At 32.8% G+C, this 13,288-nt stretch overlaps 1 protein-coding gene across 1 annotated transcript in view; it reads left to right on the top strand.

The window, feature by feature from the left end:
* Nucleotides 1–933: 933 nt before the first annotated feature.
* Nucleotides 934–13,288, top strand: part of LOC118737089 (protein hedgehog) — a 56,038-nt gene continuing 43,683 nt past the window's right edge. Inside the window, exon 1 of the mRNA XM_036467366.1 lies at nucleotides 934–2,135. Coding sequence (XP_036323259.1) covers nucleotides 1,518–2,135 — 618 coding nt within the window. The 5' untranslated portion in view covers nucleotides 934–1,517. The remainder of the gene's footprint in view (nucleotides 2,136–13,288) is intronic.

The raw sequence follows: 13,288 nt of genomic DNA, 5'->3' as shown, positions 1-13,288 counted from the left end.
TAATAGATATTGAAATAATTTCCATTAAACATCTTTAATATTTGTAAGAAGCTGAATGTGAAGAAGCCGGCGCACGGCTCACGACGGCTCACGCCGCACCATGCAGGTGAAAAAATCCATGTGCAGCAACTCCAATTGGGCTAAAGCCTGGCTCTCTGGTACAATTTCATTTCTGTTTTATATAGGCCTGACCAAGTCAAAATATTGTAATGTATAGGTTCGCCATCAATTGCATAAGTGTGTGCAAGTCTCTAAATATGTGTTTGTATGTTTCAATTGGTTCCCTGTGGTTCTTTGGCCATGCACTCTGTTCGTCTCTTTTGCGCGCATGCGTCAAGAAGTCCAAATAACAAGCTAAATTGTTGATGGCCGAAAACCGGGACACAACAACAACTTTGTCGTCGTTTGTGGATGAAGAACGCGCAACTAAACAGCGCCGAAAATAATCCAATGAAACGACACGATCAATCCTAGCGTTGTGTGCGTAAAATGTGGGTGTGTATGCGTGCGTTTTTATAAGCTGCGCGCCCCTAACAGCAATCGGCCTGTCTTTTACTGCGCCACGCATTTAACGACCACTTACACTTGCACCTTTTCGGTTTCATGTTGGAATGAGTGTACAAATGGATGTATGTATGTACGGATATTCAGGTTTTTTGTATATGTGTGTGTGGGCGCGTATGTGAAGAATACACTTAAGATTTGTGACTTGTGGTTCATTTTATCAGTGTTTGTTACCTGGCTGCGTCGTCGGCTGTTTCAATTCATTGCTGCGAGGAGATATGAAAATGAATTTTGCTTGGAGCGCCAAGTATGCTTGTATATACTCATGTATGTAGTATGTATGTAGTAGTGCTTGGGAGCGAAGTGAACGCTACCGGGATGAACCGGAATATTGAACGTCGGAAAGTAGATATGTGGACGGAGCAGCAGCTACGGCGACAGCAACGTGCCTTCGACCGAGTTCTGGACAGCAACCTCGTCGATACAGCGCTGAAATGTCATTTGTCAATCAGTGAGCGAGTACTGGCCACAGTTGAAGTTAATAGCACAGTTGCGACGATAGTTTGTTAGCTGCTTTCGTGCATACCGTATGCGAATGCGAAAGTGTAAAAGTCACAAATTGCAGCTAATTAGTGCTCAAATGTGCATGCGTACGCTCATAGCTAGCTGTGCGCTCATTGACGACGCCAATTTGCGAAAAATATTGGCACCACGGGCACGAAAATAAAAGTGTTAAATTTTGCGAGATGTTTTTGAAAATTATCATTTTTTGTTGTATTGCAAATTAGTGTGTTGGTTCAAGTACTTGAAACGGAATACTGTAAACAAAAAAAAAAAAGAAATCGAAACAAAATCGTGTAAAAAAAAATTGCAGCTATGAATACACGCCAAATAGGTGAAATGTCTATCACATAAAAAGTACAACAAAATTGATTTAACGGACAAAATAACTTGCGTAAAACAAAATACATATCAGCAAAAAAAAAAAACAACAAAAACAGATTCATTTTAAAATGTATCAAGCCGCTGTAGCACAGTTAGATTTTAAGCCTGAAGAACGCCTGCAACAACCCAAAACCACAAAGTGCTGTAAGATTTGTAAAAGAATGCCTGAAAGTAGGAGACGAGGAGGTCAGAGTATTACCGGCGATACCAGTTACGCGAACACTGCAGTCCATCATCATCCCGCCTCTCCAGTTGCACCTGCAACAGCCGCGTGTCCCACCATGCTCACCAACAATGCGCCGGTGATGCTGCATGATTCCGCCGAACAATCACCCCTTGCCGACATAGATACCACACGAATTTGTGGAGGCGCTTTTGCGCAAAGCCGTCGCCTAACATTGCGTCGTCTATGCACCCTTTTGCTGCTCTGCACTTTCTTCTCTGCTGCAGCGGGTTGCGGCCCGGGTCGGGGTATTGGTGGACCGCGAAAAAATCGCAAACTTACGCCTCTCGTTTTTAAGCAGCACGTGCCGAATATGTCCGAGCGTACACTGGGCGCTTCCGGTCTGAATGAGGGCGCCATCAAGAGAGATTCGCCTAAATTTAAGAATTTGGTACCAAATTACAATAAGGATATTATATTTAAGGATGATGAAGGAACTGGTGCAGATCGGCTAATGTCAAGGGTAAGTCAGTTACTTTTTGAAAATGATGATGGTGATGATTGAGATAAGTACATAGGAGATATTAAATTTCGAAAATAATCGAATTTTGAAGCCTACTTCTGATTAATTGCGGAATTTTTTAACGGATTCTATAAATCGTACATACAAAGTCTTTCTGCACAGTCCCCAATTTTAAAATTGAATATGCTCTAGTTTGAAAGCGTTAAGGGTTAGCATTAAGGCTGATATTTGCCACGCCTGAATTCGCAAATTAAATTATATCTCCTATTTTAACGTTCAATTGGATGGTTACAAGGGTTCAAAAAATCACCTTAACCAGTTTTCATTGAGTCCACTTCCATTTTTCGGTTATTTTTTACACGCATTTTAAGTTTCAAGTGACCAGAAAACTTCATATTCACTCATCAATAAGCAGTACCTTTTAATTTTAAAAAGCAGTGCGGGGCTTTTGTATTAAATTTTTTTTTATTTAATATTAAATACCTAAACACTTCGTATTTAGAAAGGTATATTTAACCCTCTCAGGACCATGAGCCTATATCTAGTTAAAATATCATGATTTCAATTGGGAAATATTATTCATCGAGTGCTAATTAAAAACATTTTACATTATTTCAATGTAAAAGATAATGTTTTCGTACAAATTTTTATAAATTTTAGCTAAAAGCTTTTTTTTTCTTAATTTAAAAAAAATGTTGTGTTAATCTCATCATTTTTTCCCATAAAATAATTATTTTTTCCCCAATTTTTTCCGCAAATATTTTTTCCCCCTAAAGTAGCAATTTTTTTCACACATAACCTTTTATATACTTCATAGACATAATTTTCTTAGAAAATAATGTTTAAAAAGTAATTTTTTCTGCAAATATTACTTATTTCCCATACATTTTTATACTCAATAAATTTTAAATAATTTTTGTAATCATATTGCTAAAAATAATTTTTTGTCACATATAAAAGAAATTGTTGGGCCATACTTTATATGGAAGAAAACGCACAACACCGTCAGCCAAAAAAAATTATTAAAAATCAACGCGATTTTCCAGCGTGTTGTACCTTAACCAACTAAAATTTAATGGGCTATAACTACGGTGACCATCCGTTCTGTTTTTTGCAGGACCGTACTGTTTTTCAAATGTCGGTCCTCCGTAGTTTTTCAAACCTGAAAAACCTCAAAATGTACTGATTTTTTCCAAGTGTCCTGCATTTGTCCCGCATTTTATCGTTATTTTAAAATTATCGGACAATGGATGGATTTTTTTAAAAAAGTGTTTTTTGGTACTTTTCGTAGCTTTTCTTCCATATCTCATGAAAAAATCTCCCAATCAACGTAAGCGACTTACAACTCGAAGGGTATTGATGTGCCTCTTACCAAAATATACAACTTGTAGCGACTTCAATGAAAATTATTAGTGCTACAGGCGACCATTTGCATTTTGTCGTCAAAGTCGAAAAAAGTGAGATTTTCAATCAAATACGCAGTTTCATTTGATATTTTTTTTTCATTATTTTAAAATTCGATAAAGAAGATATATCGTTACAGTCTGCACAAATTGAATATTTTTGTAAAGGGCACTTTGTAACTCGTCGTTTACGTCGATTCATGACGTCGATTTTTGACATATAACTTCGAAAAGTACCAAAAAACAAAAAAAGAAGGGTATTGTTTTCGTTTTGAACGACTCCAAATTTGGCTATAAAATAATCTTTTAAAGATTTTCACTTTTCGCTATTGCAGTTATAATATGTTTTACTATACTTTTATAAATATTCACGTAAAAAATGATTAATATTGATGAAGAAAACGTTATTCGTTTTTAAAGTCTAAAATGCAATAAGAATTTAGAATCATAAATACTCTTTTAATATTTTTATACTACCTAAATATATGTAGGCATATTTTTGAAAAATTGTCCTTCATTTTGAATCCATATTTATGGTCACCGTAGCTATAACCCATTTTGGATACCCAAAATTTCCCTAAAAATATAATATAGAATAAAAAGTTTAAAATTTTTTAGGGAAATTGTTAAAGCTTGTGGAATTTTTATATTATAATTTTTTACAAGGTTTGATATGTAGGTTTATGTGGTGCTGGTTACGTAATGTCATAGACTTTTATAAAAAAATTATAAACCTTAAATAGATACAAGATATAGAAAAAGCCAGATAAAGAAATAGCCAAAGCTGGTCAAAGTGTCACTTAACTTAAGTATTCAGCTGACCATATAGACGTTGAGGTTTTTGAATTAAAAATTTTCAAACCTTCTATATATGTATGTACATACACATTTACTTGTGTAGGTGCATTCCATGTTCCAAAGAAGAATAAATGGTTTTATTTTCCAAAGCGAATTATGAAATTTGATCAATTTTATAGCTCCCCTCAGAATATTTTCTGTCAAGTCATCGTCATTCTTGAGCAGAAGCGTGTTGAAAATACTCTTTAAAATCGTATTTTTTATGAAAAAAAAAATTATTTGTATCGAAAAACTTTTTCTCCCAGAAAATATGTATGTATGTATGTCATAAGAGAATACAGGCAATATGTAATTTTTTCTTCAAAATCTCTCCCGAAATGCTAAAATAATTCAGTTTTCGGTATAATTAATTACTATTTCGCAAGTTTTTAATTAATTTTCACTTCCATGGTACCTTTTTCCATTTCCATATGACTTTTTTTTAGTTAACCCTTTCATTTATGTTTTTTTTTTTTCAAATGAAAATTAGTCCAGTTGTGACTTAGTTGCTCGAATTTTTATAAGAAAATTACCGAAAATTACATCAAAAATGTTGTTGAACCTTATTTGAAACTTAAATTTTTCCATTATCTAGGACCAGTGACTGAAACAAAGGTGAGCTATCAGAAAAACTTCCATTAGTGTTGATGTGGTAGGCTTAAATTGTTTGCAGAAAGTTAAAGGTTTTTTAAGAAAGTTTGAGCTGATGGTAGAAGTTAACTATTTTCGTGAGTCGTCTTAATATGCATATGTACTTTTATACATTACTGCAAATGTAATTTACCACGTTTTTCGATTAATTGCAAAATTTCACCTCTGTTTTTTTTTTAACCATTGACCTCGCCAGTCTTAATTAATTTCGATAGAAACAATGATGAACAAATTCTAAAGTTAGCTTTAAATGAATTAGGCAAATAAATAGACATACAAGCATATATAAGTACATTTGTACCTACACACACACAGCAAGGTGCAGTGGGTGGATACGGAAGTATTTTTCTTAATTTTCAACCGGCTCGGGGGTTATTTACAAATACGAGTACTGAATAGCTTAATAAAATAAGCCTAGCTTTTTGCATGCTAAAAATACATACTTATTTGCAAGTAAACACAAGTAAATGCATGCATGCATATGTACATACATACATACATATAGTATATTATTTGTACTTATGTATTTGGGGGTACGTAAAAATAGCAAACTGTGATTTACGGCAAATTGAAAATGTGAAGAGCATTAAAACAAACTTTAGTGTTTTCCAAATAGCTAAAGTCATTAATTTCACAACTGTAAAATGTTTATTGGTCATTTTTTGTGGTTTTTTATTATTATTTGGAATACGCAAGTGTACTTATGAATTTACGTGAATACAAATTAATGTCATATGCACATTGTACATTTGTGTATAAATAAATAAAAAAAAGCCCTGCTAATTTTAAAACTAAGCAACGCAAATTACTTTGATGTGAATCATCAATTTCTTGTAATATTTAATAATAGATAATTTCGCATATATATACATGTATTTTAAAGCAATCAATGATAATAAACTATGTCAACAAAGTTACTCAATAAAAAAAAAAATATTAAAAAACCTAAGTGCAACTTAGCGAGAAAATGATTCAAAGAGTACTAGAAAACGTACTTTAAAAATGGTGTGTATGAAAATATATGCAGCTGTTGTGATCTGATATTTAATCTGATATTTATTTGTATTAGGCTGGGTCGCGAAAAAAATTTATAATTACCTCGAAAATATATTGATTGCGAAAATGTACATATATATATAAATAATGTTTCTATAACAAGTATAACTCTGCTGCCATATTGAGGTGTAGTTGTCGAACCCAAAAAAGTATTTAAATTTTCAGTATTTTCAGTGATATTTGAATTTTTTAAATTTTCATATAAAATACAAAAATTAATTAATCTATACATATCATAAAATGAAGGTCCCCAAAGCGCCAGTTGTCCGCCTGAAAAAAAAAAAAATTTTTGTTTACAGTTTTAAGCTTTAGACATTGTTATTAATGCGGCAGGTTTCCGTACATAATTTATTAAGGTTTTATGTAAATTGCCTGAAATATGACGATAAATGTTGAAGGTTTTGGAAGAAAATCATGTCGTTGCCATCTCTCTATAGTAAAAATATTAAATAAGTAGACAAACTATTACAAGATTGGGGTCAAAGGAATGGTGCTTGAGAGAGTTTTAATCCAGTGAGTTTCAAAATAAAAGAGTTGCCACTTATATACATACAAAAATATATATTAATTAAATAAGTAAGTTATGTTAAATATCACAATATTAAACAAAGACTAGTTAAAAATAAATATTTCCTTATAAAAATGGAGTATAATTTATCCTCGTTTATAAACAGGAAAAACTGTGTTTTCCCACATAAAACTTTGAATCTTATCACGAAAATTAGCATAGGTTTGGTTCTTCTCCGGACTGGTAATCAGCATGGTTTTATTCGCAATCGGTGGTGCTGCCACTTAATTTTAAAATTAAGGACAAAATTCATTAATTATGGATATCAAATGAAAGTTGTTTAAACAGTTTTAATGCAAAACAATTATTGAGTGATGTTGGCACTTAATTATTTGTGGGAAAATAGATATTTATGAAATGTAATATATAAAAAGGCCATTTGTGTCTGTGCTTTGTACTTTATAGACTCGAAATATTTCGTTTAAAAGTTAGTTCGATAGATGGCGCTGGCGTCGATATGTCTCTAAACATCTTTTGAAATTCAAAACATGCACATACACAGCAGTCGCGTAAAAAATATTTTATTTAAAAATTAGTCCGATAGGTTGCACCGGAGTCGACGTATGTATCACTAAAATCCATATTTACAGTTTGACATATTAAACCCACGAAAATATAAATACTTTTTTGTTAAAAATTGTCCCGATATGTGTCGATGGAGTCATATTCACACTACGATTTGATTCAAATAAAGAACATATATTACTCACGTAAATAAGAATATCTTTTTTTAGTTACCCGATAGGTGTCGCTAGTGTCTAGAAACTGTATTTACTTAAATTAACATAACCACACAATGATATACAAGTGGTTCTCGGTGAGCGAAGTTATCGCTTGTACATAGTACACGGTAACACTAAAGGCTATGCTAGTCTAGACTTAATTTACGTAACGTAACCTACTATATTGGCTAAATAAATATTTGATGTGGCTTATAGGCGGCAAAGTGGCAATCAGTTGAAAAGGAAAATTCAAAAACAAAATATTTTCGCTTCTGGCCAAGTTGACATGTTAAATATTCATTGACGATTTCTTACGTAAGTTAAGTTAAGTCTAGAGCCTTAAGAAAAATGAAAAAAAGTAATTTTTTTTGGAAAATTTATGTTATGGATTTTTATTTTCATTATTTTTGCCGTTTCTTAGTACCCAATACCTACCCAAATTGCTTATAAGTATTTTGAGAGAAAAACCACCGCTCGCCACTGTTATTTAACAACACTCGTTACCACGTCACAGAAACCTTATATTCTCCCGATGCCCTTCAACCCTAACCATTCGTCGATTCGACGAACATTTTTTAGTGTTTTATTTAAATGTATTAATATAATGTAATATAACAGTGCGCACTACCACTCTACAGGGTCTGCGTTTAAGCCCTGGTCAAATCAACGTCGCAAGAAAATATAGAGAAATAGTTTTTTTCTTATCAGCGCACAGTGGTTCAAAGTTGGCATTTTGTGTTCACAATTAACCGGAGCATTTATTTTTCATTCATTTAATGAAAGCCAATAAAATTTGCAAGGGAACAGTTGAGCCCGATTTTTGAATTTTTTTTTTGTTTGATTAATTTCTCTGGTGCAAAGTGCAGAAAAAGTAGCACTTTTGAAGAAACTCGATTCTCCTCTTAAAGTTAATAAATGTTACATAATAAAGACCAGTTGAAAACAATTGTAGTGTTCTCCCAGAATTAAAAAAATTTGTTCGCCAAAAGTTTTTTGTTTTTGGTTTTTATAAAAAATTTTGGGAATGCAGTTTTATAGATCATAAAATTTTAGTACAATAAAGTGCAAGTTGCATATGGCTAAGAGTTCGCGTTGATTTTTAATAATATAACAAACTATTTTATTTCCTATTTAGCATGCAGAAGTGCTCAAAATATTAGCGAAATAATTATTGTGAATTATGATCGCTGAGTTCCAGTTTTGAATCACTGTGCAGCGGTCGCCCCTCGGCAGGAAATGGCAAACCTACGAGTGTATTTCTGTTAGGTTTCCAGGCTTAAAGAGTCCGATGAATAAGATATCTTGGATTGAAGTTTTATTTTGGTGCGCTTAATTAGTTGGAGTTTAAAATAGGAAAGGCAAATTAAGTGGTAAATAATTTTTATTTAATACTTTATTTATCTATTTATTTACATATATATTTTACTTAAAATTAACAAATTTTCATACAAATTTCTAGATAGATAGTAAAAGTAAAAACAAGTCCGTATCAATTTTTCGATTAATATTATCAGCTTCGCTGCTTCTATGTAAGTACATTCATCGCGTTGTTTCGCCCCCCCCCCGCCCCCCTTTTTAGTGGGCTAAAGCGAACACTTGCGTACGTACGCCCTTGAGTAGGCGTATCAAATTCAGTGCAACAAACTCTGAAGTATACAAAAGCCACAACTACTCATCGTATACAAATGCATATTAGATTTATTTTGATATTTAATAATTTACTTGTGCACTCGTATATTTGTATGTTATGTAGCTTCCCAGCAAACATTTGAAGTCATAAATTGAGATCTTTGAGGAATCCTATTTCGGTGCCTTTACGCGCATAATTAATTCATTTAAGAGTACTATATACATATATGCGAGTGTTTCCCTTCCTCCGAAGGTCGAATTTTATAAGCTTAAATTCATACAACAAATTAGCCTCTATATGAGTCATATTGGACTGTTATTAGCCTCATAAAAAGCTCATTTTGGACTCATTTAAAACAATTTTTGGCCTCATACATATGAAGCATTTCAGACTCATTTTGAGGCTTTTATTCGGACTTTTATTTTAGGTTGTTCTTTGGGTCTTATTAAACGTACTATATTTGCAAAAGGATTTGAGCAAAAATTACTTTAAAATAATATACATACATACTTACGTGCTCATACACATTCCAACATGCATTTAATAGCACCAGCTGCAGCTAAATTTTGCTCATTTTTTGTTTTCTAATTATTTTAAACTTCTGTACATATAAACAAGTTTAGATATAAATTTCGAATCTTTATTGTTTTTATATTGGTACAAGGTGCTGGTTCATAACTTGGATCATATACGAATCCTAAAATATTCATATACGAGTAAAAAAATTTTTGATTTTGAAACTCATATTTCTTAACTACCTAGGACTCCTTTCGGACTCATGTACATATTTTGAAACACTCAGAATATGTTTGCGGGATTATGAAATATTTGTATATGTATGTATGTACATATGTACTACATAAAAATGTACAAATGTATACATGAATTAAGAAACTTTTCAAAATAATATCTGTCAATGCTTGTTTATTAGGATAATTGGCCAGTACTTCAAATTTTAGTAATGGTAGTTTCTTTTAGGTGTTCCATTTAGTCTTACATATATTCTTTATACGTACTAGTACACATAGTTTGTGTTTTATATCGCGCATCCGGCGTTTATGGTATGCTCGCATGCCCGTTCAATTGCATACCTGAATATAAATTAATGAACACAACCGAAGCAGAGGCACGAGCTGATAAGAAAACTTGCTGAGGTAATCAATACTTTATAGGCGATTAAAGCATTTATTAACAAGTAAGTTGTGTTCTCATTACAAATCGATAAAAGCAAGAAAGAAACAGTTATAAAACGTTAATAATTTATTGCCACCATTGATCGGCATTCAAATACAAATATACACTTAAGTAGTTATGTACACACATATGTAATATGTCGTGCACTAGGTCAGATCGTTGACCATATGCAAGACTAGTAATTTTTAGCAAAAAAAAAACCGACTTCAACTCCCATATAAAAAAACAATATATATATATATATCTCATGATCCGCTGATCGGATCTTAACCAGATTAGTATGGGACCACCTCTGAGACACTACCTTTCCGATGCAAAAAGAAAAATCGGTTGACGTGGTCCAAAGTTATGCGGTAACATACATAAAAAAAAAAAAAAAAAATATTCCGACGAACTGATAACCTCCTCCTTTTTTGGAAGTCGGTGGAAAACAGTTTTTAATTATCACATTAGTTTGAAAGCTTGCTTTGTGAAAACTTAAGAATTGATAAAAATAGCCAAGTACGACTTTAAAAAGCTACACAACGCTGTAGGATCATGAAAAAATTCTTTACTTACACAAATTTAATATTTTATGTTGATTAAAGTTTAATTTAACTATCGAAAGAAAATAACATTCATACATCACTATGACCATATTAAAGGGTGCTTTTGAGAGGTATACTGCTTCAATGAGATGACATACAAAATTTCAAACTTATAATTGGCTTTATCAGATTGATAATTTTATGGCATTAATTTGTTTTTGAATAAAATGAAATGTATAAAATTTCGGCCGTTTGGGCGGCTGGCTCGAAAGGCGCATTCTGGAAGTTGAATTCTTGAAACACCTTTTCAAGCAATATGGCCCTTTGGCGGCTGGCTCGAAAGGCGCATTCTGGAAGTTGAATTCTTGAAACACCTTTTCGGCAATGGTTCGAACAATGTTGTCTTCTAAGGCGTCCAAAGTTTCCGCTTTGAACTAAGAAAACGAATGGCTTTACGTAACTCCAGAGAAAATAATCTAGAGGCGTTAGGTCGCATGAACTGCATGGCACGAATTGACTGGCCAATTTCGAGAGATTTATAAAATTTTGCCTTCGATGAGTCGATTATTTGATGCGTTGTATGGCAATTGGCATCCTATTGGAAAAACATGTTTTAAATCAATCTTCCATTAGTTTGGGGTTTGAAATATGTAATCCCTAATCATAGCTGCGCACGCAGTAAGATTCTCGTTTCAGGAAATTCAAACCTCTAAGCTATTTAGTACTCAAAACTTTGTAATCAGGTTGTAAATAAAAGACTTATGAAGATAACCCGAATCAGGCTTATTTTAGCGTGGAGCTAGCTAGCGGGAGTTTTTATAGCGCTAAAACTTTCACGACGTCAAGCTGACAAATTAATTATAAACATTTTTTTTTGCGATCCAACCTAATGTACATGCACGCGTTTTTATGTGTTTGTTTGATGTTAGTGAACGATTGGTTTATCTTATCTGGTCAATGCATTCATGAAGTGTGCCACACACCTGTCCTGATTACGAGTACGTGCATTGTACCTGCTGGACATGGGCATTGAATTTATGTTAAGTCTAAGTGTCAACAATGACTAACGGCTAACTTATTTTTAGGTTACCAATGCAAAATACTGTTTCGCCGTTTTTTTTTTTATTTCCGTAATATTTGTCTGCACGTATTCGCTTATCGAAAAGATATAGATAAAAAGTCCTTTATTTCGGAATTTTCTATGCTACAAAGCTGCAAAACAACTCGGCGATTAAGCGAAAAAGTTATGAGTGGCATTATAAATTAATCTGCATTTAGTCGCGTGATTTTGCCTTTTTATGAGGGCTACGAGCACGGGCTCGTAATTGTGCTCATGATACTTTTTTGAAATTATTTCTAATCTAGGCGATTTGCTATTATATTACATTTAATGACATACCGCTAGTGTTGCAATTGAAATTTGCTATGAAAAATTAATTGCAAGTCATAGGGAAAAAGTTTTTGGCAAGCAAACTACTCATTAATCTACATATATCTTAATGGACTAAAGTTCAGACATTTTGTCAAAAAATTCGATCTTTGGTCGACTCTGGAGACATATCTTAGATATAGTAGTGGATTGGCAAGAAGTTTCAGCTTCCGAAAAAGTGCAGCATTATTTCAAATTTGTACCTAAACAAAACTAAGTAACACTGGTTTACAAATAATTAACATAAAAAATATCAAGAAACCCTTATATAGGGGCGTATTAGTAAGGACAGTCTGAGCCCAGAACGCATTTTTTTTTTAAATTTTGTCTATCATAATTTAATTTTAATATTTTCAAACGCAAACCAATTATTTCAAACTTGTAAAATTTTCGTGGATGGCTTTATGTTGTACGTAGAAGAAAATAAAGCAGTGCCCCGTACAAAATTTAGATGATGACATTTTTAAGAACCACCCTAATGTACGTATTCTTTTTAAGTAAAATTCCTACGACGTCACAAACAAAACCTGCACTTACTAAATGAGTTTTAAACGAATGTCATTTATGAATTTTAAATATGTATGTGTGTAGTATGCGAATACGGGTTTCAAATTACCAACATGCAAAACCACTTGTTCATAAAATTTTATGATCACATGTATAAATAAATTCTGTTAACTTTTGCAAATTACTAGCGCCGGCATTTGTCACAATCGCCTTCAACAATATGAAATATTTGTTTGTACAATAAAAAATTTTTCGAAAGAAAATAAATAAACCTTCCGTAGTTGCCCATTTCTATGGCAAGATGGAGAAAAGAAGAAGTATTATAATCGGAAATGAACCAGCTATTATAAAAGACTATTATTTGCTCTAAAACTTGTAGTTCTTACCGATTTTTCATACTGAAAAAAAAACAACATTTCCCCTTCTTTAGGGTTTAAGAAAAAAAGACTGCTTCACAAGAGAATGAAGAAGAGGCAGGGTTTGCATGAGCTCGATGGAGGAGTCGATAGACATTTCTCTCGTTCGGTTTCTTGACCATTGTAATATACTATATGGTTATGAGAGAGCTAAAGATTTGGCCAGAACTGCAGTTTTTTTTTTTTTTTAATATGCTCGAAGTGATCAAAAGT

This window comes from Rhagoletis pomonella, unplaced genomic scaffold (assembly GCF_013731165.1).
Source record: "Rhagoletis pomonella isolate Grant_MI unplaced genomic scaffold, Rhpom_1.0 Rhpom_scaffold_00004, whole genome shotgun sequence".
NCBI lineage: Eukaryota > Metazoa > Arthropoda > Insecta > Diptera > Tephritidae > Rhagoletis > Rhagoletis pomonella.
This window is presented reverse-complemented; position numbering and strand designations above follow the sequence as displayed.